At 42.9% G+C, this 18,387-nt stretch overlaps 1 protein-coding gene across 1 annotated transcript in view; it reads left to right on the plus strand.

Moving 5' to 3' along the window:
- ZNF354A (zinc finger protein 354A) overlaps positions 1-12,312 on the plus strand; it is a 24,306-nt gene extending 11,994 nt beyond the window's left edge. The window contains exon 3 of the mRNA XM_011976891.1: positions 10,279-12,312. Coding sequence (XP_011832281.1) covers positions 10,279-11,840 — 1,562 coding nt within the window. The 3' untranslated portion in view covers positions 11,841-12,312. The remainder of the gene's footprint in view (positions 1-10,278) is intronic.
- Positions 12,313-18,387: the final 6,075 nt, after the last annotated feature.

Consider the following 18,387-nt stretch of genomic DNA (forward strand, 5'->3'; position numbering starts at 1 on the left):
GGAGGCTGAGGCAGGAGAATGGCATGAACCTGGGAGGCGGAGCTTGCAGTGAGCCGAGATCGCACCACTGCACTTCAGCCTGGGCGACAGAGCGAGACTCCGTCTCAAAAACAAAAGAAATGGTGTTTTTGAAGATCCGGAGAAGCAAAGTCAGCGAGGAGAAGGCGGAACAGGTGCCTGAGAGAGCTGTGGGCCCTGTCACAGGGTTTGGTTGGTGCTTGAGAGCCAAGCACAGGCTCTGAGGAACCATAAGTAGCACAGGGCAGGCCCAGGCTGCATTCTGCAGCCGCCAGCCCATGTGGAGAACCTGACGGTCACAGTGCAGGGCTTGTCAGGTCCAGAGGGCTCAGTGACGGCCTTTTGTGCCATGGGTCCAGCAAGGAGCTGCAGGGCAGGCATCCTCGGTCCCCACAGCCCCTGTGCTGGGGAGAACTTTCTCCTCCCTGAAGAAACTTGAGATTTTTTTTATATGGGAACCACACTTGTCTATCTTTTTAACTGTCTTTTGGGAGAAATACACTACATGGTCTGGCCCTGGCTACCTCTTCACCCTCAACTTCTTCTACTCTGCCCTTCATTCAAGGCCTCTGATCACCCTCGGCCACCCTGCAGTTTGTCAGGGGGCCAAGCAGGCCCCACTCAGGGCCTCTCCCTTGCTTTTTTCTGTCGGGAACTGTTCTTTGTGGTGGTCATGGGCCCGTGTGGCTCACTCACTTCCTTGTGCTGCACAGGCTTCAGCTCACACAGGCCCTCCTGACACATGGCCCTCCAGCCCCCACATTATCTCCTCAGCCTGCTATTTATTTTCCCTCCCTGTGCTTAGCACTGTGTAATAGTACCTGTTTCTTCGCGATCTGTCTCTGCCTCTGCATTGTAAGCTGCTGTAGCAGGGGCTGCCTGTTTCATTCACTCCTGTTTTCCAAGAACCTAAAACAGCCCCTGGCAAGGGTAGGCGTCCAGTTACATAATGAATGCTCGAGTGACTTGGACTAGGTTAGTGGTGTTGGAAACAGAAAGAAGTGAACCAGTCCCAGAGATGTCCAGGAGATACACCTAGCAGGACTGTTAGACATGGAAGATAGAGGAGATGGGGTAACAAAGAAAATAAAAACAAACAAAAGGGAGATGGGGTTGTGAGGGATGCTTGCTTGGTTTCTGGTTTGTTCTGTGATGGTCGGTGATATCATTCAGTGACATAGGAACACTAGAAGGAGATCAGATTTGGAGGTGATATAAATTCGGTTTTAGATTAATTAAATTGAGTTGTTTTTGGTTGACCTAGTTATCCCAATGGCGATGCCAAGTAGTGTTGATTTTGGAGTACAGTACCTCAAAATACAGACTGAGCATGAAATGTAAATTTGGAAGAACCTCATCAATATAGGGTAATTGAAATAATGGGGGAGGGTGAGTTGGCCTAGGGATAGCGTTCATATTACAGTAAGTGAGAAAGAGCCTAGGACTGAATCTTGAGGAACTCCAGCATTTCAGGAAGCCAGGCAGAGAGAAATGAACCCGTAGGGAAGACAGGTGAAAGCGTACTCTAAGGAAAATCAGGAGAGGCACGTGACATTGGAGGCGAGGCTCGTGATGGGACAGTGGCAGTAGATGGGGAAAGGTAGACGAATGTGAGGCAGGTTTGGATGGCAGAATAAACAGGTCTTGGTAATTGATTAGATGAAGGGGCTGAGGAAGGGAGAAGTATTAAGGATAACTCTTAAGGTTTTGATTCAGAACTGGCGCCATTTACAGAGACACGGGGTTGACCAGGTTGGAGGGAACAATCGTGGGTTTGGTTTTAGGTGTGTTAACTTTGAGGCATCTAAGCTGATAACTTGCTTAGCGGATGAGTCTACAATTGAAGTTGCCTGTGGAAAGATGCGGGGTGAGAAGAATTGGGGGCATAGAACTAAAGCTAAGGCACTCCGAGGATGATAAACTGCAGTACATCCACACAGCTGTAAAGTGGAATGAGGAAGACCTCTGTAAATTCCGCTATGGGGTGATCTCCAGAATGTGAGAGTAAGTACAGAACAGAGCAGTTAGTATTGTTATCTAAGAAAGGTGGGTGGGGGTGCCAAGAACAGTGTATTTGCCTATACTGTCATGGACCACATAATGTTTCAGTCAGTGATGGCCTACATATGTGATGATGGTCCCTTACATGATAATACTGCATTTTTCCTGTCCCTTTTGTATGTTTAAATATGTTTAGATGCGCAAATACTTATAATTGTGTTATAGTAGCCTACAGTGTTCAGTTAAGTAACATGCTGTATAGGGGTGTAGCCCAGGAGCAACAGGCTATACCGTATAGCCTAGGTGTGCAGTAGCCTGTACCATCCGGATTTGTGTAAGTACACTCTGTGATGACTGCACAATGACAACATTGCTAACAACGCATATCTCAGAACATATCCCAGTCATTAAGCAGTGCAATTATTTTTTTTTAGAAAGATAAAAGCAAAAGAAAAAGAATAAAAAGAGATCAATAAAGATGGCTATCTATGAGGTGAAGGAATACAAAGGATGGAACGGGGTAGAATCTAGAACTCTTTGAGGTCTCATAATTTTGACTTCAGAACTATGAAAAAGGTTTATAAAATTATAAAAGAAAATTAAACAAAAATGAGCAAGTATGCCCTCCATATTGAGAGCAGAATGAAACAACCCTAATTGTGTTCCAGATTGGTGGCTTAGCCACAGAAAGAATTACTCGAATTGCCTTTACATTGCAGCAGTTTGACTTATTAGTGGTATGTATTCTAAGGGCAAAAGTAACTGCAAGCAATAGTGTCCATTTTGATGGATGTGATAAGAGCAGTTTCGATGTTTTTGCAGATGAAATGATTGCTGTCTGGGATTTGCTTTAGCATAATCTAGTGGAAGAGATGTAAGGGTTTGTATTAGTTTACTAAGACTCCATACGGAAGTACCATACACTTCGTGGCTTAAAACAACAGAGACCTACGATCACACAGTTCTGAAGGTCAAAATCAAGATATTCGCAGGGCCCCACTCCCTCTGAGACTCTGCGTAGAATCCTTCCTGGCCTCTCGCTAGCTTGTAGTGATGGCCGACTTGGAGATCTCCATGGCCTGCAGCTGCATCAGTCCTATCTGTGCCTCCGTCTTCACACTGTGTTCACCCTGTGTCTTCACATCATCTTTCCTTCTAGATGCCTGTGTCCGGATTTCCCCAGTTTACAGGGACAGCAGTCACGTTGGACTAGGGCTCCCCCAATGACTTCATCTTAATTTGATTGAACCTGCAAAGACCATATTTTAAAATAAGGTCGCCTTCTGAGGTCCTGGAAGTTAGGACTTCTACATGTCTTCTTTGAGTGATACAATTCAGCCCATAACAAGGTTATAGATAGAACAGTGTTGGTGGTTACTGAAGCTGGCTTGGAGATTCATTGTACAATTCACACTACTTTTATATATGCTGAAAATTTCTACGTTAAAAGCTTTAAAAATAAGAGTTACCACAACAAAATTTCCAGAACAGCTTTTCTCTTTTCCACCAGCACAAAGATTATGGAGGATGTTTACAAATATGCAATACTACCCCCATCACAGTTTATGTATAGTTCCCAGGAGATTGCTCCCTGAGTTCTCTGACTCCAGAAAACCCTGTGTGACTGCAAATGCAAGTGACATTTCCATAGGTGGAGCTGTTACTCTGACTAGCTGTAGGACAAGGCGATTTCCGTAGGTGGAGCTGTTACTGACTAGCTGTAGGACAAGGCGATTTCCGTAGGTGGAGCTGTTACTCTGACTAGCTGTAGGACAAGGCGATTTCCGTAGGTGGAGCTGTTACTGACTAGCTGTAGGACAAGGCGATTTCCATAGGTGGAGCTGTTACTGACTAGCTGTAGGACAAGGTGATTTCCATAGGTGGAGCTGTTACTCCTGTCTCTTATACACATCTAGATGTGTATAAGAGACAGACTCTGACTAGCTGTAGGACAAGGGGATTTCCATAGGTGGAGCTGTTACTCTGACTAGCTGTAGGACAAGGTGATTTCCGTAGGTGGAGCTGTTACTCTGACTAGCTGTAGGACAAGGCGATTTCCGTAGGTGGAGCTGTTACTCTGACTAGCTGTAGGACAAGGCGATTTCCGTAGGTGGAGCTGTTACTGACTAGCTGTAGGACAAGGCGATTTCCGTAGGTGGAGCTGTTACTCTGACTAGCTGTAGGACAAGGCGATTTCCGTAGGTGGAGCTGTTACTGACTAGCTGTAGGACAAGGCGATTTCCATAGGTGGAGCTGTTACTGACTAGCTGTAGGACAAGGTGATTTCCATAGGTGGAGCTGTTACTCTGACTAGCTGTAGGACAAGGCGATTTCCGTAGGTGGAGCTGTTATTCTGACTAGCTGGATTTCCATAGGTGGAGCTGTTACTCTGACTAGCTGTAGGACAAGGTGTGGATGAATACTCCAGCAAATAAGTCTGTAAAACTGACTTGCATTCAAAGACTTGGGTGCTGCCTTCAGCCCTCGTGCTGACCCTTCATCTAGCCTGTAACCGTTCACATCCCATCTTATGTGTCAGTTCTTACAAAACACTCCAGCAACCTCCTGCTGCACCCCTTTTCTATCTGCACCCTCACTATCTAAGGACAGTTGGATATGATTCTAAGCGCATGGTCACGTCCATTTCTAGCTTATGTTTCTATTGTAGAAATTGTCACATTGTATTGTGATTACCTGTTGATGTCTTCATTTCTAATGTCTAACCATAAACTCCTTGAAGAAATCAACTGTTCCTTGTAATTACTGGATCCGTAGGGAACTGTGGATCACCAATGCCTACGACAGAGCCTAATACGTAGTAGGTGCTTTTTAAATATTTGATAAATTAATAAAGTGAGAAATGACCACTGCTTTTTGAAATAACTTGAGCAATTCTGTGTATTAAGAGGGGTAAATCCAGTGGGAAATAATACTGGAAAGGGGAGAAACAGGTCAAGGGAGTAACTTAAGGATCAGGAGCAAGTCACTCTACAGTAAGGAGATCCTGAACTTAGACATATTCACGACGGCTTGTTAGAGACATTTTAGTGATGAGATTTAAGAGAATGTGCAGCCTGGGCAACAAAATGAAACCCCGTCTCTACAAAAGATAAAAATATTAGCCAAGCTTGGCAGTGTGCACCTGTCGTTCCTGCTGCTCAGGAGGCTGAGGTGGGAGAATCGCTTGAGCCCGGGAGTTTGAGGCTGCAGTGAGCTATGATGGCACCAGTGTACTTTGGCCTGGGTAACAGAGCAAGACCCTGTCTCTCAAAAAACAAAAAAGTAAAGATTTTGATGAGTGCCTAGGGAAGAGAAAATTCTAAGATAAAGCTAAGAATTTATGGTAAAGTAATTGAAGAGATCACGATGTCATTTTGAACTGGAAAACATATAAAAAAGGTTTGAAAAGGAATGCTCTGGGTTCAGATTTGGACAGGCTGAATTTAAAAAGAAAGATCCTCGAGTGGAAATTGTAGCCGGCAGTTGGAAAGACCTCAGTAAAGTATTTTTCAGGATAGTCATACACGTAGGAGGTGCGGGAGTGAATGAAATCATCCAGGGAGAGCAGGTTGAAGAAACACTGTCTGGGTGTAGTAGGAGTCCAGGTGGAAGAGTCTAGACCTAGTAACAGGAACTGGTCAGGGCAGTGGCCGTCAGCAAGATTGTTCTGTTTCTCAGCTTCTAACCTAGGCCTTCACCTTGTTCTTCAGGTTGCTGAGGCCTGGGCTTGATTCTGGGAGGAAGCAAAGGTTGAACTGAACCTCAGGAGACCTATTTGTAGGCCTCTGGAAAGTTCTAAACAGATCATAAGGAAGAGTTAGGATAGCCACAATCCAAAACTCATGTCTGCTTCCGTGAAAAACATGATTTCAGGACTAAAATATTGGCACTTTAGAGTTGGGGTGAGTTTTCCAGAATTGATAATGGACTTTTGAGTCATAATCACATCCATTAAAAAATAAAAGCTCCCCTATGTCCCATTTTCTTACTCTCCTTTGGAAACTGTTGAAAAGGGTTTCTGCTCTTGATGTTTCCATTTTCTCCTCTCCCATTGTTTCCTCCATGCACTCCAGTCAGGCTTTCTTCCCTATGATTCCACCGATAGCTCTGTTATTAAATCCCAAACAACCTCTGTCTTGGCACAATCAGGATTAAGTTTTTGGTCCTCAAATTATTTGCCACAGTTATCATTCACTCCTCCCTGAAGTACTTCTTCCTTTGGCTTCTAGAACACTGTACTCTCCTGATACTATTCTTCTTAACCTCCAGATATTTCAGTGTCCAAGTGATTCCTTTCAGTTCTTCAGCTTTAAATAAAACCCACATGCTGCTGACCCCCAAATGCCTGTCTGTAGCTCTGACCTTCCCCAGATCTCCAGAATCATAAATATAACTAGTATTTCGGTGTCTTCCTGCGACTCTGTTAAGGCATCTCAGCCACCACAAACATACCTGAAGCAGAATGCCCCCCAGACCTGCCCCTTTCCTGGTCTTCCCCTTCTTGGTAATTGGTGGCAGCACTCAGAATTCTAGCTGGAAACCTAGGCATGATCACTAACTTTCCTGTTTCCCTCTCAGCTTCCTGGGAGTCCTGAGTCTTGTTATTCTTGGTCCCGCTAGCTCTTCCTTCTCAGTACAGCCTGGTGTAGTCATCTGTGCCTCCAGCCCTTTCTCACCTGAAGAGCTGCAGTAGCTTCTTCAGTAGTCTCTCCCTTCCCTGCTTCCACTGGTGCCCTGGCATAGTCGGTCCACGCAGCAGCCAACTCAGATGAACACATAATTCCCCAGCTTCCCATAAGGCTTAAATTCCAGAGTCCTTACCATGACCTGGGCCTTAGAGGATTTGTCCCCCGCCTCCTGCTCCACTCTTTCGTTTTGTTTTTTGTTTTTTGTTTTTTGTTTTCTTTTTGAGACGGAGTCTCACTCTGTCGCCCAGGCTGGAGTGCAGTGGTGCAGTCTCGGCTCACTGCAGCCTCCGCCTCCCGGGTTCAAGTGATTCTCTGCCTCAGCCTCCCGAGTAGCTGGGATTATGGGCGTGTGCCACCACACCTGGCTGATTTTTGTATTTTTAGTAGAGAATGGGTTTCACCATGTTGGCCAGGCTGGCCTTGAACTCCTGACCTCAGGTGATCCACCCACCTCAGCCTCCCAAAGTGCGGGGATTCCAGCCCTGAGCTGCCGTGCCCAGCCTGTTCCACTCTTATTTTATCATTTCACCGTTTTCCCTCTTCCTGCTTTACTCCAGCCAGTCTCTCTGCTGTTTCTGAGTCAGCCACACTTTTGTGTTTGCTGGTTCGTTTGCCTGGGGAGCTCTTGAGCACTTTACTCAGATAGCCACATGACTTTTATTTATGTACTTGTTATCTGTCCCTTCATCCCCCTCCTTCCCCAGCAGGCATGCATGCACACACTCCAAAGTATAAGCTCCTTGAAGGCTGGAATCCCTTCTTATTGGATACATTATCTGCATTCCCCAGAACATTACCTGGCCCATAGTAGGCACTTAATGAGTATTTGTGAATGGAAAGGATGCTGCCAGCATATGTAAAGATAAACAAGGAAAAGTCATGGAGTGTCCCTGAAGCTGCATGTGGTTCGGCCTACCTGGCAAGAAGCCAGGGGAGAGGGGTGAGGACAGGTGGCTAAAGGTCAGATCAGATAGTACTGTATTCACCATGTTTAGAGACTTCAGATGTGAATCATTGAAAATCTGTTGGAGGACCTTAAGGAAGTTTGCAACATAGTAAAATAATGATCTTAGAAAGATTGACTGGGCGCGGTGGCTCACACCTGTAATCCCAGCACTTTGGGGACGCCAAGGCAGGCGAATCATGAGGTCAGGAGTTAGAGACCAGCCTAACCAACATGGTGAAACCCCGTCTCTACTAAAAATACAAAAATTAGCCAGGCCTGGTGGCACACACCTGTAATCCCAGCTACCCAGGAGGCTGAGGCAGGAGAATCACTTGAACCCGGAAGGGGGAGGTTGCAGTGAGCCGAGATCACGCCATTGCATTCCAGCCTGGGTGACGGGAGACTCCATTTCCAAAAAAAAAAACCATTATTCTGGCTGCACTGTGGAGGCTGAATTGACAGAGGGCAAGACTAGTTAGGAGATTATAGTAGAGATAGTAATGCATGGCAAACAAAATACCACTTAAGTACCTGATCCCACTGCTCAGGGCTCTAGGAAAGGTGAGGGGCCTTTCTTAACACTAGGCCTAAGGCAGGTTCTGTATCGTTGCCTTACAAGCTAGAATTCAAGTTGCAGAATCTTGCTGCCTTCTTCCCAGCACATATATTAAGCCTAGAAACAATGACCAATAAACACAAGGAAAAGCACTTCATTTTTGCCACTGCCCCTTCCATATATTTGGCCCAAATAATGTATTAAAATTTGATCACTTAATTTAGCAAGACTGAAATGGAGAAGGAACTAGGAAGGTGTTAAGCATAAAGTTAAGAAACTCTGCTTTCCCTTACAGTAAATAGTGTAAAGATAGAGAGCATGTGAAGTTAGTCAGGGAGGGCGTGTGGAGTGAAAAAAACCCTAAACCCTAGGCAATACCATTGTCAAAGAAGGAATGAAGAAGAGTTATCCATGAAGGGAACTAGTGAGTGAACACTAATAAGGGAAAAGCAAAAGGTATTGTGTTTATTAAGCAGAAGTAATGTGTAGATGTGTGAAAGTAACTGTGAAATAGGAATCACAAATACAGTGAGATACAAATAATCCCTTTAAACACTTACCTCTACCCCAGGAGAAAATGCTAAGATATGTGTATAACCATCCCCGACAGAATTTAGTATTGAATTGTATTCTTATCCAATTTTAATATTTCTTCAATTCTGTTCTTGACTTTTCCATGTTAACCATGCTTTATCTTATATATCCATGCCTGTCTTACTGTTGATCTTTGACTCTTTTCAGCCCTCCCATGTAGCGTCTCTTGCTTGATGCATGAATAGGCTAACTTCCTCTCTTGCAGCTCTTGGCTCTAGGCCTGTCTTGTGGCACCTCTTGTCGATTAATTCAATAACCGGGCCCTCCTGTTTGAACTGGCCCTGAAACCTCTCTAATCACCCATGTGTTGGCCTAGGAGGCAACTTCTACAAGGGTCTGAAATGTGTATGTGTGTGTAATACATATGCATATTTGTATATATGTGAACTACGTAAGAATATTTGACATTGTTCAAGTTAGAAATGTATACGTAATTAAGGCAGATTAACAAAACATACAACTTTTGTATATAATTGGAGTGCTATCCAGAGGATCTGTAGGAAAATAGGGCACGCTGATCTGCTTGTGAAGAACGGTTATGTTAGAAGAGTGAGATATATACAGACATAGATACATAACTGTAATATACTGTATATGTGTGTAAATATTATAAAGGTCAGTAATACATATGTTTAATACTCTGGTAAGTGCTATAGTAAGGAGAATGGACTGTGGCTGCTCAGAGTCAGAGGATTGAAAGAGTCCAGTTTTGAACTGAATCTGAAGGATATGAGGGAATTTGACATAGGGTGGAGGGACTTTCCAGATTAAGAATAATTACACAGAGGCCAGGCCCAGTGGCTCACGTCTGTAATCCAAACACTTTGGGAGGCCGAGGTAGGTGAATCACTTGAGGTCAGGTGTTCAAGACCAGCCTGGCCAACATGGTGAAATCCTGTCTCTACTAAAATTACAAAAATTAGCTAGGCATGATGGTGGGTGCCTGTAATCCCAGCTACTCAGGAGGCTGAGGCACAAGAGTCGCTTGAAGCTGGGAGACAGAGGTTACAGTGAGCCGAGATCGTGCCAATGCACTCTATCTAGCCTGGGCAACAGAGTGAAACTGTCTCAAAAAGAAAAAAAAATTACACAAAGAAGATAAATGTCACAAAAAAATAAATTGTAGGATTCCATCATGGGTTTTGGGTCCTGACCCCAGACTTCCTTTTTCAACTCATGCTCCCCTTACAACACTTCTCTCTGTTCTTCATTAGCCAATTCTCCTGGTCACTCTCACCCTCTTTAAATGGTGGGTTTGCTTTATTTTTTTCTTCACCCTAGTACTTAAATTGCTGTCAATTATATTTTATTATACTGTCTAACTGTCCTATTTTTTCTTCTTGCAATTTTTTTCATACAGATATCGGGGCCTTATTTAAATATCACCAATATTTATTCCTTCTACACATTTAGTCTCAGTAGTCAAATGCTATGATATCTCATGAAACATGTTCAATTTCTTTTTTCCCCTCCAGGATCGAAGAGCAGTCATAAAACCACAAAGTCAACGCAAACACCAGACTCTTCATTTCAGGGACTGATACTGAAAAGATCCAACAGGAATGTACCTTGGGATTTGAAATTAGAAAAGCCTTACATATATGAAGGCAGATTAGAGAAAAAGCAGGATAAAAAGGGAAGTTTTCAGATAGTTTCAGCCACCCACAAAAAAATCCCCAGTATAGAAAGAAGCCATAAAAATACTGAATTAAGCCAAAACTTCAGCCCAAAGTCAGTGCTTATTAGGCAACAGATACTTCCCAGAGAAGAAACACCACCAAAATGTGAAATACAAGGAAACAGCTTCAAACAGAATTCACATTTACTTAATCAACCAAAAATTACAGCAGATAAACGCTATAAATGTAGTATGTGTGAAAAAACCTTCATTAACACTTCATCCCTTCGTAAACATGAGAAAAACCATAGTGGAGAGAAATTATTTAAGTGTAAAGAATGTTCAAAAGCCTTTAGCCAAAGTTCAGCTCTTATTCAGCATCAAATAACGCATACTGGAGAGAAACCCTACATATGTAAAGAATGTGGGAAAGCCTTTACTCTCAGTACGTCCCTTTATAAACATCTAAGAACCCATACTGTGGAGAAATGCTATAGATGTAAAGAATGTGGTAAATCCTTCAGCCGAAGGTCAGGCCTTTTTATACATCAAAAAATCCATGCTGAAGAAAACCCTTGTAAGTATAATCCGGGTAGGAAGGCATCTAGTTGCAGCACATCCCTTTCTGGATGTCAAAGAATTCATTCTAGAAAGAAGTCCTACTTATGTAATGAATGTGGCAACACCTTTAAGTCTAGCTCATCCCTTCGTTATCATCAGAGAATTCACACAGGAGAGAAACCTTTCAAGTGTAGTGAATGTGGGAGAGCCTTCAGCCAGAGTGCATCTCTTATTCAACATGAAAGAATTCACACTGGAGAAAAGCCCTATCGATGCAATGAATGTGGGAAAGGCTTTACTTCTATTTCACGACTTAATAGACACCGAATAATTCATACTGGAGAGAAATTGTATAATTGTAATGAATGTGGTAAAGCCTTAAGTTCCCACTCAACACTTATTATTCATGAGCGAATTCATACCGGAGAGAAACCCTGTAAATGTAAAGTATGTGGAAAAGCCTTCAGACAGAGTTCAGCTCTCATTCAACATCAGAGAATGCATACTGGAGAAAGACCCTATAAATGTAATGAGTGTGGGAAAACTTTCAGGTGTAACTCATCGCTTAGTAATCACCAGAGAATTCATACTGGAGAGAAACCATATCGATGTGAGGAATGTGGGATATCTTTTGGCCAAAGTTCAGCTCTTATTCAACATCGAAGGATTCATACAGGAGAAAAACCTTTTAAATGTAATACATGTGGAAAAACTTTTAGACAAAGCTCATCACGTATTGCACATCAGAGAATTCATACTGGAGAGAAACCCTATGAATGTAATACATGTGGGAAACTTTTCAACCATAGGTCATCCCTCACGAATCATTATAAAATTCACATTGAAGAGGACTCCTAGAAAGTAGATTTGTGTGTGTGAAAGCCTTAAACCAAAGCTCATCAGAGAATGCATCCTTGAGAGAGATGTAATAAATGTAATGGATGTGAAACTATGATAATTTAGCCCTCATTAGGTATTTAATTCCATGGATAAACCTCAACTATATAATAGATATGAGGAAAGTGTTTGTGCTTGTCAGACACTTAAAAAAATAACCTGAGATGAAGAATTTACCACTGGAGACACTGACTTCAGCCATTTGTGAAATGGGTTTGCTTTTTCCCTTTCCCTGCAGACATACATGCTAGATGTCATGTGATCATCAGAAACAGATCCGAGTGGGTGGGGAGGCGTGCTTTAGATTTCTCATTAGAAGACCACCAAACTGGTAATATTTTTATAGCATTTTAATAGCATACAAATGAATTGATCAAATTGTACCTTTTTAGAGAAAAGGACCAAAATAAAAGAAAAATGAATTATGAACTACCTCTCAGTCTCTGGGGTTCGTCCTTTTCCTACCCTCATGTCAAACTTGTGCATGGATTTCATTAAAAAAGAAAAAGAAAAATCTGGTCTTTTATTCTAGTAGTTGGGAATTTTCTACTCAACTGTGTCTTTGTTTTGGTTTTTATTTCTCTGAAGTCATTTATTAGGAAGGTGTACCAGTTATTTGCCATAAACTGTATTAGATAGAAAAACAGGCAAATTATTTCAGGTTTAAAGCTACTAAATATGTTTTTGTTTTTGTTTTGTTTTGTTTTGTTTTTTGAGACAGAGTCTTACTCTGTCGCCCAGGCTGGAGTGCAGTGGTGCGATCTCAGCTCACCACAACCTCCACCTCCCAGGAGCGAGAATCAAGTGATTCTCCTGCCTCAACCTCGTGAGTAGCTGGGATTACAGGCACCTGCCACCACGCCCAGCTAATTTTGTATTTTTAGTAGAGATGGGGTTTCTCCATGTTGGCTAGGCTGGTCTCAAACACCTGACCTCGGTTGATCAGCCCACCTCAGCCTCCCAAAGTGCTGGAATTACAGGCATAAGCCACCATGCCCGGCTGCCCTAAATATGTATTTTTTAAATGTATAATGAACACATCAGAAGAACTTTCACAAATCTAACACCTGTGGCAAACTCTTGAAAGGGACATTGCTATGGTCTGAATGTTTATGTCTTCCCCCCAAATCCATATGTCCAAATGCTAACCTCCAAGATGATGGTATTATGAAGTGGGATGTATGGAGAGGTAATTAGGTCATAAGGGCAGAGCCCTCAATGCCCTTATGAGAGAGCCCCAAGGGAGCTTGTTCTGCCCTTCAGCCATGTGAGGGCCCAGTGATAAGATACCTTCTTTGAATCAAGATGGCCATAACCAGACACCAAACGTGCTAGCACCTTAAATGGATTTCCCAGCCTCCAGAACTGTGAGAAATGTTTTATTAGTTACCTAGTATGTGAGGTATTTTGTTACAGCAGCCCAAACAAGACATGTGAATTGTTTCATAAACTCAGTGTGGTGTGGCAGATCCCCTACCGGGTTACCTAAGGGTTTATATCCACTGCTTGAGCCCTGAAGGCTGGGAAAGGCCATGGTGCCCAACCAAGGAGCAAGTGTCCCTGTGAACCCAAACATCCCAGAGTGTCTGGGAACACACTAAGCAAACGGTCCAATCACACACATGAGGCAAAGAGCCAGAAAACTGGCTTAAAAGCAGCTTAGAGGTGCGAGGTGGTACAGATCTCCAGAGCGGTCCTGCTGCCATCCCGGAGTGCCCTGTATGGAAATCATCATAAAATCTGCTCATCAGGCTGGACTTGTCTGAGTCATTCTTTGGTCTCAGCTCCTTCCCAGTTTGAGGGGGGACATTACAGTCCCCAGTTTTTCTCATAACAGTAAATATTTTTTAACTTTGGAGCAGGCACTATATATGTTTACAAGTATACAAGTCTGAAAACTGTCCAAGTTTTAAGACAGACACAGGCTTTTCTTCAAGAAGCCATGAATTGAGGGGAAGGGGATGGAATTGAACTAGCAAATGAGCAAGCAGATTATGTTGCAGTTTTTGTTGTTTCAATAGACAAATAAGTTACAACAATATGTTCCACTATGAGAATATTGTAAAGATTTGCACAGGATGAAGAAAGAGACTCATCAAGAGAGCCTGGAGACATCAAAGCTTTCCAGGGCCAATGATGCCTGAGCTCTATTTGGGGAGAACAACAGGAACTCTGAGGGAGAGAGACGCATTCCGATTAAGAGGAAACTGCATGCACCAAAGCACAGGTGGGTAATAGGGCACATTTGGGAAACGTAATTTAGAACTAGCGAGCAAGAAAATGACAAATGTTAAAGCTTGAGTAGACGGCAGAAGCCAAATCACAAAAGGCCTTATTTGCCAAATAAGGAGTTTGGATTTTACGGTAAAATTGGTGGAGTCAAAGACGGTAGGCAAGGGAAATTGCATAGAAGATAAGCGTATGGGGTTGAAGAGAGCTGATGCCTGATGACTGATGCCCCCCAGGAAATCTGGGCTGTTTAAATTCAAGTAGTAGGTAAATGAGGTCCCAACTCAAACAGGGACAGCACTGACGAAGAACAGGAGACAGATAATTACGTATTAGAATAAATAAGGCACGATTTTCACAGGCAAGTAGGTGAGAGTGGCGAGTGAGAAGAAACCTGACTCGGGTAGGGTCGCCAAACGCCCTGTATTTAAAGATTTTGTCCTGAATCCTGTATTAACTTGGTTAGGATGCCTTAAATGTATTCAGGGTTTCTCCCCTCATTAATGAAAAATCAGCACTGAAAGCTACGGTTCTGCTTCAGTAATTGCCACTTAAATTGCTTAAGTGGCAATACAAGCTGGAAATCATACCTCCGCAAATAACGATCTGAACAATCTCTTATGTTCTCTCCTATGTGTTTGACTGAGGGAAGACAAAAGAGGGAAGTGAAAATAAAAGTACTTGTTTTCCTTATTAAAGAAAGGAAAAGATTGTTCTTTTGGCCAAATTCCTAAGTTGTAAAATAATCTCCAATAATTCAACCTTTGGATCAGTACACATGGTCTGAAAAATCAGTGACGGCCTCACTGCCAGCAGCCATGCTTCTGAGATCAACTTAATGACAGCCTCCAGCTTCTGAATGCCACTTAGTGCTGCTTCTAGACCACGATCGGTCAGCAAGTCCCTCCCTCCAGTGACCGTGCTTCTAGAAGTTAGCCAGTCGACAACCATCTAATTCCAGTGACCACACTAACACACTTGAAAGTCTAACAATCCCTGCCTCTGAAAATTTGCCAATCCCAGACACAGCTGCTCAAAATTTTGGGTAAGATCAGCTCTGGCTTTCTTCAGGGATACTGTTCCTGCAAACACAGTTCTCCCTTGCAGGCATGCGTAAAGTTTGACTTTTCTGTGTCACATATCAAGTTCAAGTTTATTGTTAGTTTGTAAGTTTCCAACCTTTCAATAGTTCGGCCTCAATTTATTGGTAATTATGCTTCACTCTTGTGAGATGATCAAACTTAGTATTTTCAATTATTGTGATTACTATAATTTATTTTTTATTTTATATTTTGTGTTAAGGATACTTAATATGAAATCTACCCTATTGCCTATTTTCATTTATGTATATTTGAATCAAAATGCAAGTATAAATTTCATGATTAATTTTCAAGGCCGAGTGCAGTGGCTCACACCAATCCCAGCACTTTGGGAGGCCGAGGTGGGCGGATCACAAGGTCAGGAGATCGAGACCATCCTGGCTAACACGGTGAAACCCTGTCTCTACTAAAAATACAAAACATTAGCCTGTAGTCCCAGCTACTCGGGAGACTGAGGCAGGAGAATGGCATGAACCAGGAAGGCGGAGGTTGCAGTGAGCCAAGATCGTGCCACTGCACTCCAGCCGGGGCGACAGAACGAGACTCTCTCAAAAAAAAAAAAAAAAAAAAAAAACTAGCCGGGCATGGTGGCAGGCGCCTGTAGTCCCAGCTTCTCGGGAGGCTGAGGCAGGAGAATGGCGTGAACCCAGGAGGCAGCAGAGCTTGCAGTGAGCAGAGATCGCGCCACTGCACTCCAGCCTGGGTGACAGAGCGAGACTCTGTCTCAAAAAAAAAAAAAAAAAAAATTTTTCCAAAACATTTGGTATCTATTAAATTAGAGAAAAGATGTTCTGAAGCACTTTCTACAGTACACAATTGTTCATTCAGTATTGAACATATTGGAAAGTCAGATATAAGCCAGGATATACTAACAGCTAAGCCTAAGAGAGACATGATTTCCTCAAATAGTGCTAAAGAAATGGATAAAGTAACAAATTTTCCGATGAAAGGAAATTCAGATAAAAATAAAACAACCATAGCCGAAATTATAATGACCTTCCACAGTGTATATCACCATCATCAATCTTTTCAGCTCAAATGGCCAATTGGACACACCAAAAGTATTCCTGGTTCTAAAATTGCAAACGAATTTTCAAGTGCCAGGATAAAAGCCACAGTAATAAAAATGTAATCTTTCTGTTTACTACTAGAGACTGTAAAAGATCTAAAATGTCTCTTTTTACAGTATAACCCCAGATGCAAATAATAACAATGAGAATTTTTTTTTTCCTGTGCGATGTTTATCTTTTGAAAAACTGTGCTTATAAAGTTATCTTATCCCTTCTAGATGAGACCTGGGAAATTGAAGTTTTTTGCAGAAACTCAATTAAGTCAAATTGTATTCCTTTGGTTGATATAATACAAATACAAATTTATGTAGATGTGTAGAAGTGCAAACAACTTTTTTTTTTTTTTTTTTTTTGAGACGAAGTCTCGCACTGCTACCCGGACTGGAGTGTAATGGCGCGATCTCGGCTAACTGCAACCTCCACCTCCTGGGTTCAAGCAATTCTTCTGCCTCAGCCTCCCAAGTAGCTGGGATTACAGGCACCCGCCACCATGCCCAGCTAATTTTTGTGTGTGTGTGTGTGTTTTTCGTAGAGATAGGGTTTCACCATGTTGGCCAGACTGGTCTCGAACTCCTGACCTCATGATCTACCCACCTCGGCCTCCCAAAGTGCTGGGATTACAGGCCTGAGCCACCGCGCCCAGCCAGAAGTGCAAACAGTTGCTATTCAAAATTAAAGCAAAGCTTGGAGTACGCTGTAGAAGGTGTCCTGTCCATATTCTGCATTTCTGCATGATGCTACACAGACAACCTCTGATAGCCATTCTATTGACACTGAAGTCATCATGAAATTGTTTCCTGCCTCGGCATTTAAACTGTTTAAACTGAGCAGTTAAAGGATTTTTGTGATTCTGTTGTCATTCAATATTCTTCTATTCTTCAATCTCTCTTTAATTCTCTTGCAGTCAGAAACTTCTGGAACTCCCGGTTTCAACTACAACATGCAAACAGCTTGGAAGTCATCACCCCTATCCTTATAAGAAAAAAGCTAGTCAAGCTGAAAATCAGTGACTTTTATCTTTCCGAGAACTGAAGTCATGACTGTGAAATCTGGAGAGACGGGTGTATCCAGAGACAGAGGTCTGTTTACTTGGAGCCTACTGGAGCCATAAACTGGTCGGAAAACTAACAGGTAATTTTGATGAATTGCTGGAGATTGAATATGGACTAAACTGAGAATGTGGAACTTCTCGGTCCATAGTCATAACGGGTCCCGCATACCGCCACTGCCATTAGCTCCAGGAGTCCCAGCAGATTCACCAGGTGATGATCTGAGAAATATCGCCTGAGGGCTGTCGCAGAAGAAGGGGAATCATTGTGAAATACACCCAGAGTCTTCTCCATAAAAGCCTACACTCTAGGGAAAAGAGTTTGCCACAGTCTTATGCTAGCTGGAGGAAGGATGTTCCCCCACTCTATCCTTCCTATCTCACCTAAGGGAGAGGAAACTATCAACATGGCTCAAGACTTTGAGGATTCCAGTGGATTGGAATCCTGCAACCAGGGGAGGGGAGGGAGGACAGGGCAAGGAGGCGAAGTTTTACCACTGGAGAACATTTGAGTAGGTCCAGCCCTTGGATACAGGAGTACTGACAGATTTTACTGGAAGATTATAGCATGCGCCCCGTCTGCCACCATCCCAACAGAGCCGCAGTGCAACAGCGCTGGGTTATAGCAGACAGAGCCACAGACTGTCCCTGAGGGGGACCATTTGGGGAAACTCCGTCACAAGTGGAGACCAAAGCAAGGATACTAGAGGAATTTGAAGCCCCTGGCACCTATGACTAGGTAATTTCTAGCCAAATTAATATAAATAAAGCGGCTAATGAAAATGGTTACACATCATGAACTTCTGGGACTTATCCCCGAAGTCCAATGTTTGTTCAACATGTGAAAATCAACCACACCACATTTAATAGAATGGGTAGGGGGGACGTGTTTATCTTGATGCAGAAAAAGCATATCACAAAATGCAGCTAACTCTACACTTCACCAAGGTTGGGGTTTCAACACTTCCTGTTTCACTGGAAGCTCGGTGAGGTCGAAAACAATTGAGAAATCATGGATGTTCATTGGTGCAAAATAAGACAACCTCTTTTTTTTTTTTTTT

Source organism: Mandrillus leucophaeus, unplaced genomic scaffold, assembly GCF_000951045.1.
Source record: "Mandrillus leucophaeus isolate KB7577 unplaced genomic scaffold, Mleu.le_1.0 Scaffold170, whole genome shotgun sequence".
Lineage (NCBI taxonomy): Eukaryota > Metazoa > Chordata > Mammalia > Primates > Cercopithecidae > Mandrillus > Mandrillus leucophaeus.